We start from the raw sequence: 19,274 nt of genomic DNA, 5'->3' as shown, positions 1-19,274 counted from the left end.
TAAGAGGGGCAACAAGGTGTGCCCCTTTGTGTGCATATTATTAACGTTTTGCTCATGTTCCCTAAGTCGCTCATTGATAAACCACCCTGTCTGCCCGATATAAGTCTTTCCACATGAGAGAGGAAAAGCATTAACCACACCGGTGGAACGTGGGGCATAGGATATCCCGTGCTTGATTTGGCATCCTCGCTTGCTTTCACCGCAAGTATGGGAGCACAGCCTAGCAAGCTTGTTTGGCACAGAAAACGCCAAGGGGACACCATGCCTGCTAGCAACTCTCTTTAGCTGATGAGTGACCTTATGAAGATAAGGCAACACCACAGGTCTGAATGTTTCACTTTCAGAAAGCTAATTATTAATTGGTTTGTTGAACTATCCACAACTGAAAACTCACTCCAGCGTATCAGATCTATTACTATGGTCTTTGCGTGAAGTCACAATGTTTAAATCAGAATTTTGAGATACTAAGCTCTGCGGCAGCTTTGTGGCATATCAGGTTGATTCGATACTTGCTCTTCAGGACGGAAGCAAATAGCACATCATTCAACACAGCGTTCAACTACTACAACTCACACAAGCTGAAGGATCTTCTGCTCCTTGCTTGGAATTTCAACCTCAAAGTGGGCGGAGTGCTGCTGCAGATTTAACAAGGCATTGAGTTGAGTAGTTGTGTAGGCAGAGCTGTTGGCCTGGACTCCCATTCGCGTCTTCGTCGGGAAATCAAGCACCATGCGATTCAGGAACGTCAGCGCTCCACTGCCAGTGAAAGAAAAAAAGAAAAACAAGAAACAGATGAGCTTCTTTTTACTTCATAACAATGACAAAAAAAAATTAAAGTATACATTTTGCAATATCAAATATAGGGCAGGGCATCGCAGATAGCAACCAAAAGTTCAAAAATCACACATCACGAAAAAGGCTGGCTTTGCTGAGAATGTAGCAGCAATGTAGAGAAAGGACATGATGGCTGGATAGCTCTGCCTTGCAGTGTGTGCTTTAGTGAGCTGTTGTTTCAGAAATGCTTTGTCATGCGGAGACACAAAGACATACTCACAAGGCTGATTATTGAAGTAGCAAAAATAGCAAGTTGAAATGACAAGTGTGTGACCATGCCTTTGGTTGCTTTGTCAGGAAAAGAAGGATCTCTTTTTTCAATGTGGCATAGTGCGTGCACGCAATCTTTGCTTCCACATGAGTGTGATACACACGTGTAAATATGTGCACTTGCCTTGAATAAAGCCTTTGTTGAAGTTAGCACTTGTGTGTGTTCACTTGCTCGTCCCCATCTGTCCCTGTGCATAGGCATTCGATCCTAACTACCGTGTTTATTCGAATATAAGGCGAGGTTAGATTCCAGAATCTTTAGGCTGGATGTTGCCCCCCACCTTATATGCGACGCTGATAGAGTCAGTTACTGTGTCAATATGGCAGCAGCAGCAAAAAATTTCCAGTGATAAAGATTTTAGACAGCAGTGCAAATTGTAGGAACTAATAATCCTTGGCAGGTGAGATAGTACAGTATTTTTCCACGTATAACCTGCATAGTAACATAGAGAAAGATTGTATGTAGAACTCCTCAGGGAGTTATCTGAATGATGCATAAGCATTCGTAGGGAACAACACGGTGTTGAGTGATCGTGCGCTGGTGTGTTTGGTATAATTGCAAGAACGACCGTTAAAGTATCGTGAAACGGAGAAGCGCGGTTTCAACACCAGTCTGTTAAGTGAGACCTGCACGAGACGACGTAGTAGAGGCGAGCAGAAGCAATGTTCACTCGTATTACAGAGAGCCCGCAGCGGGTGTGGACGTGAGGTGAAATGATGAGGCAGGTGTAGGAAATAAAGCAAATGTATGCAGCTTCCCTGGAATGTCGGTATCAGGCAGCATCGGCACGGCTCCATCCCTTTTGATTGTCGCGTTCGGCAGCGTGTTACTGTAGTTGCCCACTCAGTGTAGCATCGTTCATTTGTTTCTGGCATAATCTGTATTCACGCTGACACTCTGCAGTCCTTCGTTTCCGTTCTTTTTCACTAAGTGGCTGTGGTCGTCTTGGTGCCATTATGGTAAATGTGGCAGCGCTGCGGTGACACGAACTACTGCGGAAGGCAGTGCAGCGTGAACTGATGAGGCAAGCAAACTACTGCAGGTGACGGTGCCAGGTGCGCTGATGACACTTCGATTTGAAGCCACGGCTGCTCCACAGTCCTGGTGTGTAGCTGATTATACACGTCACATGGTCACAGAGACGCACTCGTGCCACTGCTCCCACGGTCGTCTTCATTGTCTTCTTCCACGCTGGTTCTATCTTCAAAGCGATCGTCTTACACAAAGGAAAGATGGAAGGAAAGTTTTCTCATTGGGTAACCACAGAAATCCTTACGAATTTAAAATTTAACAGTAAAGGTGGGGTGTGTGTTATATGCAAATTTCAGCTTGAGTTATAACTTCATGGCTCGAATTTTGTCTTATGGTATGGCTTTGTGGCAATGCATGCATCACTGCCGTGAAGCCAAACCACAAGGCAAAGTTCGCACTGTCATGAAGTCGCACCTCAAAGTGAAATTTGCATTAGTCTGCACTAATTCCAGAGTCTTCCAATTATTCATTATTTTGCACAATCACTGTCAGATCTGAATAATTCGCCGGCACTCTACATGACAATATCACATTATATTAGTGTACATAAGTTTTTTTTCTCGGGTCCTCCAAGTGCATTCTCGTGACCCTCGTGTTAAGAGGAAGCTTTAGCTCGGGTGCTCCTTTCTATCTAAATACATGCAAAAGGAGAATTCATTTTTCTCGGCAACCACTGCAGCAAACTTGATGTGGTTTGTTGCATTTAAAAGAAAAACTTAAAATCTAGTGTCTATTCATTTCAAATTTTTCATTTACGTCGTCAATGTTGTACTAAAGGTTGGCAAAAACTGCAAATTTTCAGGAAATGAAACTATCAAGTTTACAATTCCGTAACTCAGCAATGAAAAATAATATCCTAATTCTGTGAATTTCACCTCATAGTACATCTAAAGCGGACAAAATTGATATGTTACACATGAATCTAAAAAAATTTAGTAATATGCAAATACAGCTTTTGCAGAACCCTTGTACACAACGTAACGAATTGACGTATTATATAAATTGACATATCGAATTTGTCCCCTTTGACTGATATAATGGATGCTGTTTACAGAACGTGATATCTGTTGTTGACGGAGAGCTATTAAATTGTAAACTTCATGCTTCTATTTTTGCTAATTTTCAAATTTTTGAAAATTCTTTCAACAAAATTCAGGCCCTAAATTGAAATTCCACCTCCAATAGTCACTATAATTAAACTTTTTCTCTCAAATGCAACAAATGTAATTAAAATCGGTCCAGGGGTTATCTCAGAAAAGCATTCTTGCGTCTTAGATGTACCGTCGAACCCACACTCCAAGAAAAGTTTACACCCTTTGAATCGTATCTTGCCACACAACAATAAACGTCATCTGTCTTGTCCGCATTTCCTTTCTTTAACGCTGCGAGCCCGGTACTTCCCAGTAATGAATGGCATGTGCATTATCAGCATGACATATATATAGCACTGCCGACAGGAAAGTAGCGGGTGCAGCGTTTTCAAGAAAGGAAACACAAGCAAGGCAGATGACGACTGTTGTTGTGTGGCAGATATACACCCCAAAGGGTGCAAACTTTCTTTAGAGTGCACTTATAACAATATTCAAATGCCACAAGAATTCCATTGTTGTAAACGATAATTGTTATAAGCAGGTTGCATGAAAAAATGAAAATGGGAGGATGGCAGAGCTGATTTTAGAAAACTATAAAGGCAGGGAGGCCAGTGCCCCTCCCCACCACCTTCCTCCATCTAGCTGCTGATTGTGTTCACTCATTTACAACTGCTTCCTGGGCGCTCCGATCGCATGCAACAAGCCGTGGCTGTCGGCGTTAAAGAATGGCACTGCTATAACAACTGCAAAGAGGTGTTACGGGTGGCAAGCGATACGCGAGCACTGTCGAGGCATCGCTTTGGTGGCTCCAAAAGGGGCCTTTTAAAAAATTGTGAGAAGGCTACCACGGTAGTTTGTCAGCTTGAGAAATCCAGAAGAAACGCTGAGGAGAGATCGGCACAAGCATATCGCCACGCATTTCTCACTAGCTCGCACGAAAAAAGTCGAGAAATGTCCATCTGCCATACAAGCTTTACGCGAAGCTTGCCGACGTCCTTCTCCGAGGCATCCAGGAGCCCCACGTATTGCAGTGGAAGGTTCCTCGTGAAAATGAAGCCCCGGAGGTACTGAATCATCTGCCGGCCCTCCTGTGAGAACAACGTTGAGGCAGCCTGCCCTATCCCATCGTCGCTGCCGTCATCACCGTCGCTATCTGATGAAAGCACATTCGTGACGATCCGTCTCATTGGCTAGAAGCATTCAGTTTCCAAATCTATAGCCGTGCGCTTTCATTTCAGTGGCAATGTAGTGCATTGCCGATGAGCAGCAGGCAGGTCAGCCACCTTTCATTTCGGCGGTGAGTCAAGCGAAGCTGAGAAACCGCGTCGCCAGAAACGACTTAGACGCAAATGACAAAGAAGAATGCAAGCAATTAAGCTGTTTACAGAACTGCGCTGAATGAAGAGCCAGCGAGCAAGTTGCAAGCAGCACAGTTGGCATGGTCCATTTGTATTTCAAAGGGTGGTGCAGCATAGAGCTATGGGCGCAGCCCATTCGTGTTTGGATGGGTGGAAAGGCAACGGGAGAGAGGTGCGCGGAGAAGGGGGCAAAATGAGCGCGCGTGGCCGTTGGAGCAGCGGGCCATTATGCAGCGGCTCGAATTTCTCGTTTTCTTTTTTCTTTTCAAGGATTCCACATTTCACTACCTTTCGGCTCGGACACCCAGCAGCCAGACTTCATCGTTATAAGCAATATTGCGGCATCGGGACATTGTTTTAAGCTGTTATTTCACCATGCGAAACATACAAAAGTTGATAGTGCAGCAGCTTCTCATTGTTATAAGCATACATTGTTAAAACCGGTATCGTTATAAGTGGGTTCCACTGTGTTTGAATAGGCCGCACCAGAGCTGGGCCCGAGCTAAAGCTCCCTCTTAATAGTGACCCCTTATAATCGAATAAATGCAGCATGCTTTATCCTGGTGATATCATGTGTGATACCCTGCCTCTGTGATGAAGCGTGATAGAGAGACTAGAAAAGCCCGAACAGAAGCATGGGATTGTTTTTTTCTTGTGGCTTCCACATGGTGCATAGAGCTTCCATGTTTGCCAAAGATTGTCACCGTATTCTGTGCACTATGCACGTGCTTATTTAACATGGGTATAAAATATCTGAGATGTTTTAGGGGCTCTTTAAGCACCTCTTAGCTTTTGCAGAGAATGTTGGAGATTTCTGGTTACGGTGCCATGACTGCACTAGCCGAATGCGTATTTCTTATAAAGCATTAAATGTTTGCTCAGCACAATCTGTGCTTGTTATAGCTGAGCCACTATAGACGAGCTGCAAAACCTACAAGGCAGCTTTCCTGCACTGCAAAAATTTATGCACAACAGTGGCACAATTCATCCTTGCTGCAAATGTTAGGTGCAATGTAGTATCTGCTGGCGCATTTATTTATTCATTTACCTCACAGGCTCCCGAACGAGTGTTGCGTGAGGGGAGGATACAGGGAATTAGCAAAAAAGAAAGGAGTAAAAAGAAATTATACATTGTTATCGAGTAAACATGAAAGAACAAATACCTAACAATATAAATAACGTGATAAATGAAACAAAACGACTGTGTGAAGTAACAAAAAGGGAGTACCAAGAAATTATACAAATGGTAGCAGGTGAAGATGAAAGAACAAGTCTCTAATAATGTTAAAGCAATACAAAACAAACATTCAAACAAAACAAAAAGAAAAACCTATACAACTTTGCTACAAGCATTTACTTAGGGTGCGCAGTATGGTTTAGTTGTTTTGAATTATGGAAATATGCATAAGCGTGCTTTGAAGGATACTGGGTCAAGAATGTCAGCTATGTCGTTTGGTAGGTTATTCCAATGTTGAATGGCATGTGGTAACACGGAAGAATTTAAAGCATTTGTTCAGCCAAAGATACGCTGGAAACTGAGATGATTATGCAGACGCCGAGATGTACGAGATGGACGAGTGAGTGGCAGAGTGGACGGGCGCGTGCTATGGATTATTTTGTGAAATAGACAAAGCAATCCTATGGTTCGGCTTCTAGAGACGGCTGCATACTGAGGCTCCATTGAATCTTTCACACCCTTTAGATTCCATTTTTTTCTCTTGAACAGACGCTGTCACAAGCTTGTTTTGGTGCACAGAACAGGTGTTTGTAGAAGCTGAACATGTGAGACGCTATGCTGCATGTAACAATTGCAACGAAGATGAGCTGCACTGCCATTATGCATAAATTTTTTACAGTGCAGAAAAGCTGTGTTGCAAATTTTCCAACTTTTCTATTGATACTCTTCTTTGTTCCGTGGCTGTAGAAACATACACATGAGAGGGGGGGTTCTGTAAAGCACATTTTCAGTACATTTCATGAAAACTATTTCTAGAATTGAGCATGGTACCACAGGAAGAACCAGACGACATGCCAGACACTGCCATCTTGGGTAGGGTGGATGCGAGGACAGAGGAAGCCTTCCACACGGAGGCAGGTTGACAGGGAACATGTGTCAGCATTGTCTTCAATTCCACTCCACAAAAAGAGAGGGCCAGAAAGGAAACTGGCTGTGCCGGTTCACCAGCCGTGTAGAACGCGTGTACAGACGTCACAACTTTGTGCTTGTGTCATCTTGATCCCACATGGTATACCACCACAGACAATATGACAACAGAAAAATTCAAATCAGAACAGTAAAACTGCACATACTACTACTCTGATAATTAAAATATTTATATGTGATGCAATGTTCATCAGTGGCAAAAATTAATTGCTTTTTAAGCAGTGTCCGAAAACAAAATTCTTGCAATTTTAAATGGCGTTTGAATTGTCCTCTGCATACTTTATTTTACCAGCGATAATAAATTTGTGAAGATGTCCTACATTCAAGTAGTCATCAAGCTGCTTGCAGGTCTTATGTGAGTGCAGACATCTTCATTATAGTCCCATGCAACTTCAAGTAGCACAGGGCAGACTGCGTAAGCAATCAATTACCTTGCACAATGTGATTTCTTACTGAAGAAAATAAAAAAATATCATGCATGAGAAGGCAAACCTGGGATGCACTTTGAAAGCAAGGTTGCTCGGGCTGGCCTGATGTGCCTCGGTTCTCAATGACGTCACCAGGGTAGCACTGGTAGTCCAATTGAGTGACAAACCCAGCATGGTTGGCACCTGATGGTAGCCCTCGATTAGACGAATGGTGCGCATAATGTTGAATGACCGAGGTTGTCTCAACAGCTCATGCAAGGGCTCGGGTGGCATGAATGCACTGATGAAGGCTGCAATGATTTCGCCATAGCTTGAGAACGTCAGGTCTGTGCCTGCGAGACAGACATAAAATGCATCATCATCATCATCATCATGCTCTGAGTCCACTGCAGTACAAGGATCTCCTCCCAGCACTAACTGCCGTTCTGCATTAGTTACTTCATCTTATGCCTGAAACTTTCTCTGTTGTCCCTGAAACTTCATCTTATGCCTAATAATCTCATGACAGCATGCAATCCCATGCCATTCTCGACCATGTTTCCCTTCCCTTGGCTTTGTATTCGGTTACTTGTAGGGTCTTTGGCCATGTTTTGACATCGCATGATAACTTGCGCAAGTGTATGTGCTGAACCTTCACATCAACCATAAAAGTGGCCTGCACGCTGTGCTTGTGGGGGAGTGCTGAACACAGATGAAGAGCAGATTGCTGTGCGCAACTCAATAGTAAATTATCAAAAACTTTTTTCAACTATGTATTTGGTGAATTTTTTTGAATGGTGGCAAAACTCCTCCTGCCACATACTTTGTTAGACTGGTGGTTATCTGTCTTGCACATATATTGAAATATGTACTTGTTTATCTTCCTCCGGTGACCGCTTTTCACTGGCTAACAAATGTTAAACATTATCGCTCAGTGCAGGACATGCCTGCACGTATCAAAACATTCTCAATTCTTAGCTGATTCTATCTGCTGTCTCTGTTGTTGCTGCACCTTTTGTAATCAGACTGCATGCGTGACGTGAATGGAGTTGTACATTCTAGAGCTTGTGCGAATACCAGCGATTACCATGTGTGCCACTGTGGTTTTTTACCCTCACTACAATGTCGAAATATTATAGCACTTGTTACAAACTTTGATATACTCCTGGTTATCGGTCTTGCACATATATTACAGCACTTTCTAAAAATTTTGATAGAACGCTGGTTATCTACCTTGCATGTATATTAAAGCACTTGCTACAAACACTGATATGCTCCTGTAGTCTGTTATCTGTCTTGCACATATATTATAGCACTGGCTAAAAACTTTTATAGACCAATAGTTATCTGTCTTGCAGATATAGTTTGGCACTTGTCACATACATTGATAGATCGCTAGTTATCTGTCTTGCACATATATTATGTGGCCTGCTGAATTCCACTTTTCCACGCTTCTATTGTGACAGAAATTACATGGACGCACGAGGTGAATTTCCACTGTCGTCGTTGCTGTCAGCTTCCATATAAAGTCGAAGTGTGATAACATCACAGCCACACACCGTATGCTCTAGGTGTGAGGGAAGCGTGCGAGGGTAAGGCGAAAGGATGGTGACTTTATCTCGCACACGCAAGGAAGGAGTGCGGGGAGGAAATTCACTGCATTCTTGCACAGGCAAGAGGGGGAGCAGGGGGGCAGGTTAGCATGCTTCTCTTTTACTCTGGCTGCACCCGTTCTATCTTCCAGGTAATCAGTGATGGGTACAAAGGCTGGCAATCAGAAATAACCGATGGCTTCGAATGCGCTGTGCTCTCATGTGCCTAACGCACACTGAAGTGAGAAGCAGCACAAAGGGCCATTTTGCTCACTGCTGTTGCCGCTCTTCATCGTGTCGGCATTCTGACAGCGAGTGAGACATGCTCATGTTTGTCTGTGCGTGCATGACACCGTGCTTGTTAATTTAGTTTGTACACTAATGCTTAAACTAGCCTATTGACCCTTTTCACAGCGATTCCATGGTTGCTGCAATGTTTTATCACATGGTGACGCGTCCATTGCTTGCTTCAACTGCCTCCGTTGCCTCTCTGTTTACAAAGGACGTACATGACGCCAGTGCAGTTCTGCAAACTTCTGTCTCGACAGATATCATAGACAGTAACTGGGTGGATGACACACGATGTTTTGGCTACAGCTTTAAAGGACATGTAAATGCTTTTGGAGCTCAGTATGCTTTGTTCAAACAGTACGAGCAGCATATACGTTACTTGTAATAAAATCAGGGCTAAAAATGTATTCCAAGCTATCCTAACTTTCCACTTATGGATAGAATCAGTATCAGTGTGTTTAGCTCTTCATTCTTTATTCAGTAAATGCTTTTACGCAGTGACTTGTCACATTTGTGACTCAATAAGGTCCCCCAGGCGGTCACCATCTGATTGTTTATTTTCTGTCTCATCGCTCACGCATGTGCTCAGTTTTGATAGATTTGTTCTTGCTGGGCAATGCTTGTAACACAGATGTTCTGTACATAGTAATAGCTTGTAGCAAGTATGCATTATTGCTGGTCACTCACTTATTGTGTGGACTGCTACGAAACATTCAGCTTCAACATTAGTGTACTGTCGGTCTAGTCGCCGTCACACTTGCTTCAGTGAATTGATTCAAGTATGCGCCTGTTCCCTTATTCTTGATACGTTGATGATCGAGTGGGCATAAGTTTGCGTGCGAGTTGGGGTGGATGTGTGTAGATAACATGCGAGAAACTTAACATATGCCAAAAGCGGCGCTACTCCCTTTGTCACCTTATAACAAGCAGTGCTCACTCGTGCAGATGTTCCAGGGTTGAAGTTCTTTCCTTGGAAGTTAATGCTACAACGCTGGTGGGTGAGTGAATCTTTATCCTCGAGAGAAACCGTGCACCATGAAGAGCCGGCAACACAAGCAGTCCTTATATAGCAGCGGTCCATGAACTTGGACACGAAGATTAATCTCATTCCTTAATATGCCAGTCACAATTCTTGCAGCCAACTACATACTGCACATGTTTTCACTCCACAATGCCATATTTTGCAGTATGAATGGAGCACATTGAGCAATTGAAAATGCAGTTACATTTCAAACAGCTGGTTGCACAGAAGCAGAGCAGAAAAGTAATGCTTTAGTATTCGTGCGCTTTCGCTGAGGCAACGTGCGGTGCACCATCAAAAGTGCCATCTCGTTTCTCTAGAGCAAACTGCTTCGCAAAAATGGTCAATACGGCCAATAAAACCACCACCCTTACCTTGTATAGCTCTCTAATAATTTGCTATCACAATCAATGCTTCGCCTTTCAGGCGAAACTGTGCCCTTTTCTTCTTAATGTCAGCTAAAGTAGCATCAGCTACACCTATTAGCTCTCTCATCCACACAGCTGTCTTCCTGTCGCCTAACAATATGCCTATCACTTTTTGTTTCGATGCTCATTGCATGTTTGTTAATTTTTTGCAACTGACTTTGCTATTTTCCAAACTTCAGCTCAACATGTTAGTACTAGTAGAATGCAGTGATTGTACACTTTTTTTTAAAAGATATCGGTAAACCTACAGTCATGAGTTGGAAATGTCTCCCATACGTGCTCAATCTCACTTTTATTTGGCTGGAAGTTTCTTTGTCATAATCCTAGTCCCCTGTGAGTAGTTGGCACAGATATACCTAATCTTGCCCAGCTTAAACAGGCTGTTACCAATAACAAACCCTTGCTCCCTCACCAAGTTATCGAACATTACCTTGGTAATTTGCATATTAATTCTCAAACCTGCACTCTGGCTTAGTCAATGAAGGACTTCAACCACTTGTTGCAAGTCATCGCTAGAGAGAGAGGAAGAGTTTAATGACAGCTGGTGATGAAGTCATCTATAGTACAGCAGGAGAGCTGTCACCTGCACACCGTACATTGCTTACACATACAATGAAATGGGTTGTGTTATACTACCGCTGAAGATATGCTGTTGTAACAGCTGTGTTATTTATGAAATTACACAATGAAACAGCAAATGCAATATAAATACGCTCACAGCAACAAAAAGTCGCAGCTTCACCCGAAAAGCAAACTGTCGATTGCAATAGCAAATTAGCAGACAGTTACACTAAGTAAGGATAACAGTCTTATCAGCCGCATAAACATGTAAACATTTACTTACCAGCTATATGAACAAGCAAGGTGTACGCACGCACACTCGCCGTCAAAACGCTGGTGTGAGGAAGAGCGGCAGCAGCAGGGAGCAAATTGGCCTTTGTGCTGCATCTCGCTTCCATTGTGGACTAAGTGGCAAGAACACAGTGCACGCGAAGCTAGCAGCCCTCAGCGCACCTAGACTCTGTGCTCACTGCAGATCACTTTCAAGATAGGACCCATGTGGCCGTGCTCAGCAGCCCCATATGCAGCCAGCCCCACAGTAGAACCCCTGGTGACTTGTGCGTGGTGAAAGTGCCCCCCCCCCCTTCCTCCCTTGCATGTGCGAGATCGAGCCACCATTCTTGGCTCACCCTTGCATGCTTTCATTTGGACCTACAGCGTAAGGTGCATGGCTACGGTGTTATTGCACTAGGACTTTATATGGAAAATCGTGGCGATGCCGACGGCGGAAATGTGCTTGAAGTGTCCACGCAAGTGCTATCGGAATACACGCTTTCAAGTGCATCATTCCCTCATTAAAGCAAATAGCCTTCTTTGAAGCGCTTGGCTTTCATTTACATTGACAATCATCGTGAAAGGTTTATGCACAATTCTTTCATTTCCAATTTGGCATGAGGTGTTTTTTATTATGAAGCTTTACCAATGCTGTTTTTCCATAATGAACCAAAGCAACAAGATTGGATGTTCATTCTGAAAAGCAGCACAAGTTGAACACACATAAAAGAAGAAACATAACGACGAGTACTGACTCACTACTGACACTCTATAAAACACGCGAATTTATATACGTACGTATGTTATCCATAACTCAGATTAAAAAAAAAGCAGAGAAAACAAACAGCACCCCTACGATGAAGCGCTATCAACACACGTGCAGAGTAAACACGTATAACCGGCTCAAAGCTCACCACAGGGTGCCAAAGAAACCACATGGTGCTAGGTCGTGGACTCCAAAATTAGTGCAAAAATATGACACGCCTGTTAGCAAGCAGAGAGAAACATTCTCTTTGTGCATGGAATTGTGCAATGGCAGATCCAATGTCAGACAAAGACTCCTACTACCTTTCACTTAGCCACCAATAATTGAGCTGTGCCTGAAAATATATATGCCTGGATACAGCTGAATATTATAATGAAACCACATCACACAGAAAACTAGATTACATCCGATACTCATTATATCTTTGTTACATCGATGTTTAGCCATAAATGAATAAAGGGAGAGAGAAATAAGTATACTTTGTGTGTGGATGTAGTTGTTGCAACGAGCCAGTAAACCAACCTGGCACTTACCAAACATGCTCAAATCCACGACAGGTGTCAGTGACATTCGCCCGACCGGTGGCATGGCATCCAGGATCTTTTTCAATCCCTCCTGGAGCTTCGGAAAATGCCTCAGTGGCTGCTTCAGTCTGGTAGCGCCACCTTTCGGCAGAAGAAGGTCGAAGAAGGCCTCCCAGTCAGCGCGCCACTGGCCGTCTTTGAGCTTTGCGGTGCCAAGCACAAACTGCTCTATCTCTGCAAGTGAGACAGGACAACATTCTCCAATTTTTGAAGCTGAACGTACCTGTGTTCAAGGCTAAATGAACACAAACAAAAATGTAAGGCAACAAGTCTCTCTGAAAAGAATTGGCCTCAACATGAACATGACATGAGCAGTGGTGAAACATTTGATTTATACTAGGTTTTAAAAATATATGAACAGAAGTTTTTAAAATCACCTGTGGCAGATAGTGAAATGTTGATTAAGCTAGATTACAGCTGAAGAGGTGGACATAACTTGCACAAGAAATTGAAGTGTATGCGAGTTTGCGACAAACAAATTTCTGTTAATTGCCTTTTTAACAAACTACTTCTGGGCACATATAGCAATTTAAGAATGGGTGCCGACGGCGAAGAAACTCAGGAGAAATTCCAAGGCTGGCACCAGTTTCAAGAAGTGTGTTCTCAAACTGTGCAAGGAAATGCATTGGTATTCCACTGAAATTTGTGCTGTCCTGCTTAAAAAGGTGTTATGAGCAAAGAGAACATAGGTCAACCTACATTTCACTTTTGTGCCAATATTGTGATGGCAATAGGACCAGTGTGGCAGTAATGTATCTCTTTTTTATTCGGGTGATTCTTATGCACAAAAGGTTTCTGAGAAGTTCAAGAGAGCACATTCTGCTAGCAGCAGGCACTGGGACGGGCATCTGTTGGTACCCTGTCATGACAGTCATTGTGAACCATTGTTTAGTGAACGCTAAGCATTATACAAGAGCAGAGATAAAGACACACAGAAGATCACAGAAGCCAGTCTGATTGTAAAAGCAGGTGCTAGCTGTGTCGGTGCCCCAAGTATGTCACTCAGTATAAATGAAATGAATTGCCTAAGCTTTTTAGGACTGCAGATAAAATGACTTGCCCTGGCTTATTTTCGTACGCTTTGTGATGTTGAGCTCATGCACACATAGTTCGCATCTCGAACTAGAATTTCCATTGAAAGCAGTGCACGTCTTGCCCTCCTTTCTGTCCAAGTATGTCATTCGAGCGCTATGGTACCTGTGCTCCCAAAAATTGCCAGGGTAATTTTTCCTTTTAAAGATTATCATTATTTTTTCTTGAAAAAAACTTAAATAATTTCGTGCATGGGCTCTCAAAATCTATAACATTAGGTGTAGGTGGAATGGGAATTTTACCTGCCTTTGTATTGTTATTTTGTCCCTTATTTCATGCATTTTAGGAGAGATATATAGTCAGTAGTCCATAAGGGCAAGCTGTCAATATAGCTACTACAGTCGACTGCCATAAATTCGACCCTTCCAGGACTGCAAAATTTGGTTCAATTATGCAAGAATGCTGAATGAACAAATGCCAGCTTAAATGAAAGAATTCATTCATTCTGTATTAGCATCGCGAGCATATTACTTTTGGAGCTGTATTTTTCACCGATCTGTTTCGTGCTCCGGACACCTTTCTAAATATCTCGAATTACTTGTTTCTTGACCTCGATAGAAAATGCTGTCTACTAATTGCCACTTGGTGCCATGCTGAACAGACAAGCAAACTGCTGTCTACGAGGATGTGACATGACACGAAACAAGCGGGAATGAATGGCTTCTCAGGTGAAAGAAGTCACGAAGGGATAAACATAAAACAGCTTCATGCCTAGAGAAGCAGTAAAGCTGACTGATGAATTTCTTGTGTTTTCAAGCTTTTAGTAACCACTTATGCGCCAGAGGGGGCGCCGATTGAGATTGGTTCGGGTCGAATTTAGCAGAGGCATGCTTTCACAGTTGATCTAAATGAGCTTTTTTTCCATATCCCCCAGTGTATGGTTTCTTGCCAAGGCTTTCCAGTCCCTTTGAATTAATTGAAATGTTGAATTACCCATGGTCAAATTAAGTGAAAGGTCAAATTACCCAAGGTCATATTAACAACAGTCAACTGTGTCTCTCTGAGTTCAACACCACCTTTTTTCCTCTCCATCCCTCTCACAGCTGCGAGACAGTTCACGTGTCCACTGAGGGATGAGACAGTGACGATGCCCCCGGCCCTTCATTTCCTACCTCCTTCTTTTAAATAGCAAAAACAAAATAAATAAATCAATTCTTTTGCACAGTCGTCCAGTGTCAACGGACATTCGCACCTTTGAGGAAAACAGTGATGTCAGCAAAATGAAACTTGGTGCCAAACAGCTGCAAGCTGACATTTCTGGAGAGGTCCGAGAGAAGGTTTCGCCAGCCGCCGTACACTTCTTCAGAGTCAATCTTCACAGCAAAGTCGCTCAGCTCAGCTGGCAAGAAAGGCAACCTGATGTGTCTCTCAAGTGTTCGGCGGTTTGATTTGCGAAGTTTGTCACTGCCATAGTGACTCTCAGAGGTGTAGAACCTTTCTCCGGGGCTGGTGAGATGATAAAAAAGGGAAAGAAAAGAAACTTACAAGAGGCTTGTTAAAAAAAAACAATGTTAGTTTAGCTCCAAAAAGAAGCCAAAAATCTAGATTTTGATCCTGCAACCTGCAGAATTCTGCAGGCCAACTGCAATGACACTTCAGTTTGTCTAAAGTGATTACAAATGAGTAGTATGATTATGATTGATATGATATGATTAAAGCATTCTTTAGGAAGCTACAGAGCTGGTAATTGCATAGGTTTTTTCGCCTTTATATGGCACCTCCGCAGACCTGATGGTTAATGAACGTGATAAAAAAGCCTTGCCAATCGCAGATTTTTAGTGCACTGAGAGCGTCATATAACTAATCTTGGAAGTCACGTCGAAAACTACTCCAATTTTCAATGTTCTGGCCCATTTCCGCCAGGCCGTTATGGTGACACTTCTTTTTTTTTCATTTTAAGTATCGAAAATGCCACTTTCTTTTTACTTTGCAGGCTTTTCGTAACACATTCACTCGTGTTTTAAATGTTAAATTTTCGACTGAGGCTGCTGTAAACCTTCTGTAGCCAAACCCAAATTTTTGTGCAGTCCAAAATTTCTTTGCAGTTGGCCTTAAGGTGGTTCGTACACAAATGTGAGGGCACTGCGCTGTTTGCCACTTATTTTACAGAGATAAGGATCTCACTTGCAAGATTCATGGCATTCAGATTCTTATTCAAGATTGTATGGCAGCACATACCAGTCTGAGCACTCGCTTCAGCATTTCAATCCTCTAAGAGCCGGAAAAGAAATTTAAAAATGTGTTCAGAAAGTGACATTTTTTAATTGCATATCTGGACATAAATTTTTTTGCAGATTCAAAGTATATGTGACATGGGGTACTGCTATATAAATTTAAAACTTAGGCGCTGCCAGAAGGTTCTGCCCATCTAGCTTTGTTCATCGCCGTGCCATATGAGAATGGTAATGGTAACTTGGTGTTTGACTTAATGCAAGATGAATGTATACCTAATTGATCATCATCATCATCCTATTTTATGTCCACTGCAGGACAAAGGCCTCTCCCTGCGATCTCCAATTACCCCTGTCCTGCGCCAACCCATACCAACTAGCGCCCACGAATTTCCTAATTTCATCGCTACACCTAGTCTTCCGTCGTCCTCGATTACATTTCCCTTCTCTTGGTATACCTAATTACATGAAGCATAAGCATAAAATATAGTCATACTTTGTTACAATAAACAATAGAAGTATCCTGAATTCTTTCTATGTAGCCAAAAGTAATCTATGATGAAAATGCATTTGAGATCTTCTCAGTTCATTTAGCAGCTACCACAAAACAGAATACCATCTGGGTTAAAAAACAAGCGATGCAACTAGGCAAAGCTGCAATGAGCCCTGTCATGCACATTCATCGTACCCACCATGCTAGTAAAACCAGAAACAAGCGGCAATGGCCTTGTTGTAAAGCATTTGACCCATGCTTTCTCATTCTTCATCAAAAAATCAAATGGCCGTCTTGCCAATGCCATGCTTCTATCAGACCAATCTACCTAAAGTGCATTATTGCTGAACTAATGAATGAAAATATCCCACCCCCTCATGAAAAACCTAGTGCCCACCACTCTGAAATCCTAGTGCCTCAAAGCCCTAGGAATAATTAAGTAAATAAATAAACAAGTAAATAAATAAATAAATAAATAAATAAGTAAATAAATAAATAAATATGCGGGAGGTACAGTGTCCGAATCCCAGGGTCACTGAAAGCATAGTGACATTTCTAATGGTTAGAGGTGTCCCCCAGCCTGATGCTCAAGTGCTTGCATGTGTTTTCTTCTTACAAAGGGCCAAAAGGATTCAGTATGCAAAGTTGAGAACACATGTAATTTAAACTAATGTATACCTCAGTATAACATTTTGTCATAGCTGTGCTCGCTAAAGTGAGGTTTAACTTGCAGAAAGAAGAAAGGATAAGTTCCAAACCAGCTCACAAAGAAAAGAATAAAGACAAGAGACCAGCGTATGTGGTGCCATACTTGCGCAAGTTGACACACAGTCCAAAGAAAGCTTACAATAGACATAATGTTAATTTGCTTTTCAGTGCCCCTTGCAAGCTTATCTCGATATGCAATCGTATGAAAATGCTCGAAAGGTCCCTGTGCACCATACATCATTTTCACTGACTTATTTCACTGACTGCAGGCACAACATTATCTATCAGATACCGCTGAGCTGTGGAAAAACTTACATAGGCCAAACGGGACAGTGTTTTAATGACAGAGCTCATCAGCACAGCAGTAACCTAAAGAACGGCTATGGAAGTAATATAGCAGGACATTGTAGCAAATGTCCCTAGACTCCCATATTTGAAAAACAAAATTCATAGGGAAAGGAAAAGGTAAGAGGGAAAGGGAAATAATAGAGGCTTATTACATTATAGAGGAAGGAGATAAATGTGTAAGCGCTCTCGCTCTTGTCTTGTCGGAAGAAGGAATAGCTTTTTTGCATGAAAGATTATGATGTATCTAATTTTCCAGATGTATTTGCGACTGCTGTATGCATGCCTATGCTGGAAAAGGTATAAAATGGCTGAAGAATTTCAAATAAACTTCCAGTTGGCAGTCAGTGCCTGTATGTGATATTTGCTTCCTCGTGTCCTTGTTTTATTCGTGCTGTTCAACCTCAGTTGTAAACTGTCTTTTGTTGCCCTAATAGTTTCCTACCATATTGTCATCTCTATAAGATGACTTTTTTTGGCTTGCATTTCTTTGTTGTTACGCTTTGTAATTAGGACATTTTTCTTTGGTTGCCCAGCAACGTAGGCAAACTTATGCACATTATGACATACTGAACCAATAATGTTAAACTACAGCTAACTTACAGTAGGTTGAATTATTCAAATTTTAAAAAGTTTGATGCGAGTAAGTGTGCTCCAAAGAAACCAATGTTAAGTTAACAGAAATTGACTGCATTATCACACTGCGTGCTGAAATTAGGAACGCGCATTCGGCAGCAGAAAGGTGCAACACCAAAGCAATAATAAAGGGTCTTTCTTGTCACGGATAACCATTTTGAGACTTACATGACGCTGTCGGTGTCAAACTTGCCTTCCTCCAATGCTGCCTTCATTTCTGCAGGAAGAGAGTCGAGAAAGTCTGACACGACGTAGTCCACCAACTCTGAGTGAAGCGGCTCGCCATCCAGTGCATTGCTGACCGCCTTGCCAAACTTCCAGCGGTCCGGCTCCCTGGTCAGGAACTTGTACACTGCTATGCGCAGCTCCCACGGCCTCGTGCGGTCCCCAAGCAGGCTTTTCGCTGACGACAAGGTGTCGTACGTTGGCCAAAAGTCGTGCATAGCCTGCGAGTATACAGTCCCACACAATGAGTAGTGCCAAAACATAGCAGGACACGAGATGCAGGCAAGAGCAGTGGTGGGCTAAATCCAGTAGGGGCTTGTGAATATTTCTGATAAAGAATCAAATGTTGTCCTATTCGATTCAGCCTTTGAACTGAACATTGTCCCATTTCATTTGGTCCTTGAATATAACACAGCGTTTCACAGTGGGTACTGTTTGATACTATTCACAGATGCAGTAGACGGCACACGTTTCTGATTTGGTCGCAAAGGTATGGATAGACTTGTAACTAGAGGCCTACAAGGCCGCCTATTTAAGCTTTATATGATAATTAATACTAGCTTATGTGCTAGCATGTTACTAAAAGCAGACATAAAACACCAACAGATGGTTGATGCACACCAACCTTCTGTTAATGTTTTGTGTCTGTGCTTTCAGTAACGTGCTAGTGCATACGCGTCTCCTACAGCAAGCCGGCCTCCGCTACAGTGTGACAACCAGCTATGACCGCTGGATACATGACAACAGATTTCACAAAACACTGCTTCAATTCATACACAACAAAGGCCTCACAGCACACATATAATACACATATACGCTCCAGGAATTATGCCTTAAGGGCAAGCCTTCATCGCAATAAAAAAAAAATACGCAAGTATGAAGAGCCACCATATAGCCCCTTTCATAGCACTCTTGAGTATATGATAATGCA

The 19,274-nt window shown here is 42.5% G+C and overlaps 1 protein-coding gene across 1 annotated transcript in view; it reads right to left on the bottom strand.

Moving 5' to 3' along the window:
- The window catches only part of LOC135912593 (uncharacterized), a 269,120-nt gene that overhangs the window by 134,110 nt on the left and 115,736 nt on the right, over positions 1-19,274 (bottom strand). The window contains exons 13-17 of the mRNA XM_065445088.2: positions 18,287-18,564; positions 14,958-15,211; positions 12,623-12,847; positions 7,243-7,510; positions 574-756 (exon numbers count right to left, since the gene is read on the bottom strand). Coding sequence (XP_065301160.2) covers positions 574-756; positions 7,243-7,510; positions 12,623-12,847; positions 14,958-15,211; positions 18,287-18,564 — 1,208 coding nt within the window. The remainder of the gene's footprint in view (positions 1-573; positions 757-7,242; positions 7,511-12,622; positions 12,848-14,957; positions 15,212-18,286; positions 18,565-19,274) is intronic.

This window comes from Dermacentor albipictus, chromosome 9 (genome assembly GCF_038994185.2).
Source record: "Dermacentor albipictus isolate Rhodes 1998 colony chromosome 9, USDA_Dalb.pri_finalv2, whole genome shotgun sequence".
Classification (NCBI taxonomy): domain Eukaryota; kingdom Metazoa; phylum Arthropoda; class Arachnida; order Ixodida; family Ixodidae; genus Dermacentor; species Dermacentor albipictus.
This window is presented reverse-complemented; position numbering and strand designations above follow the sequence as displayed.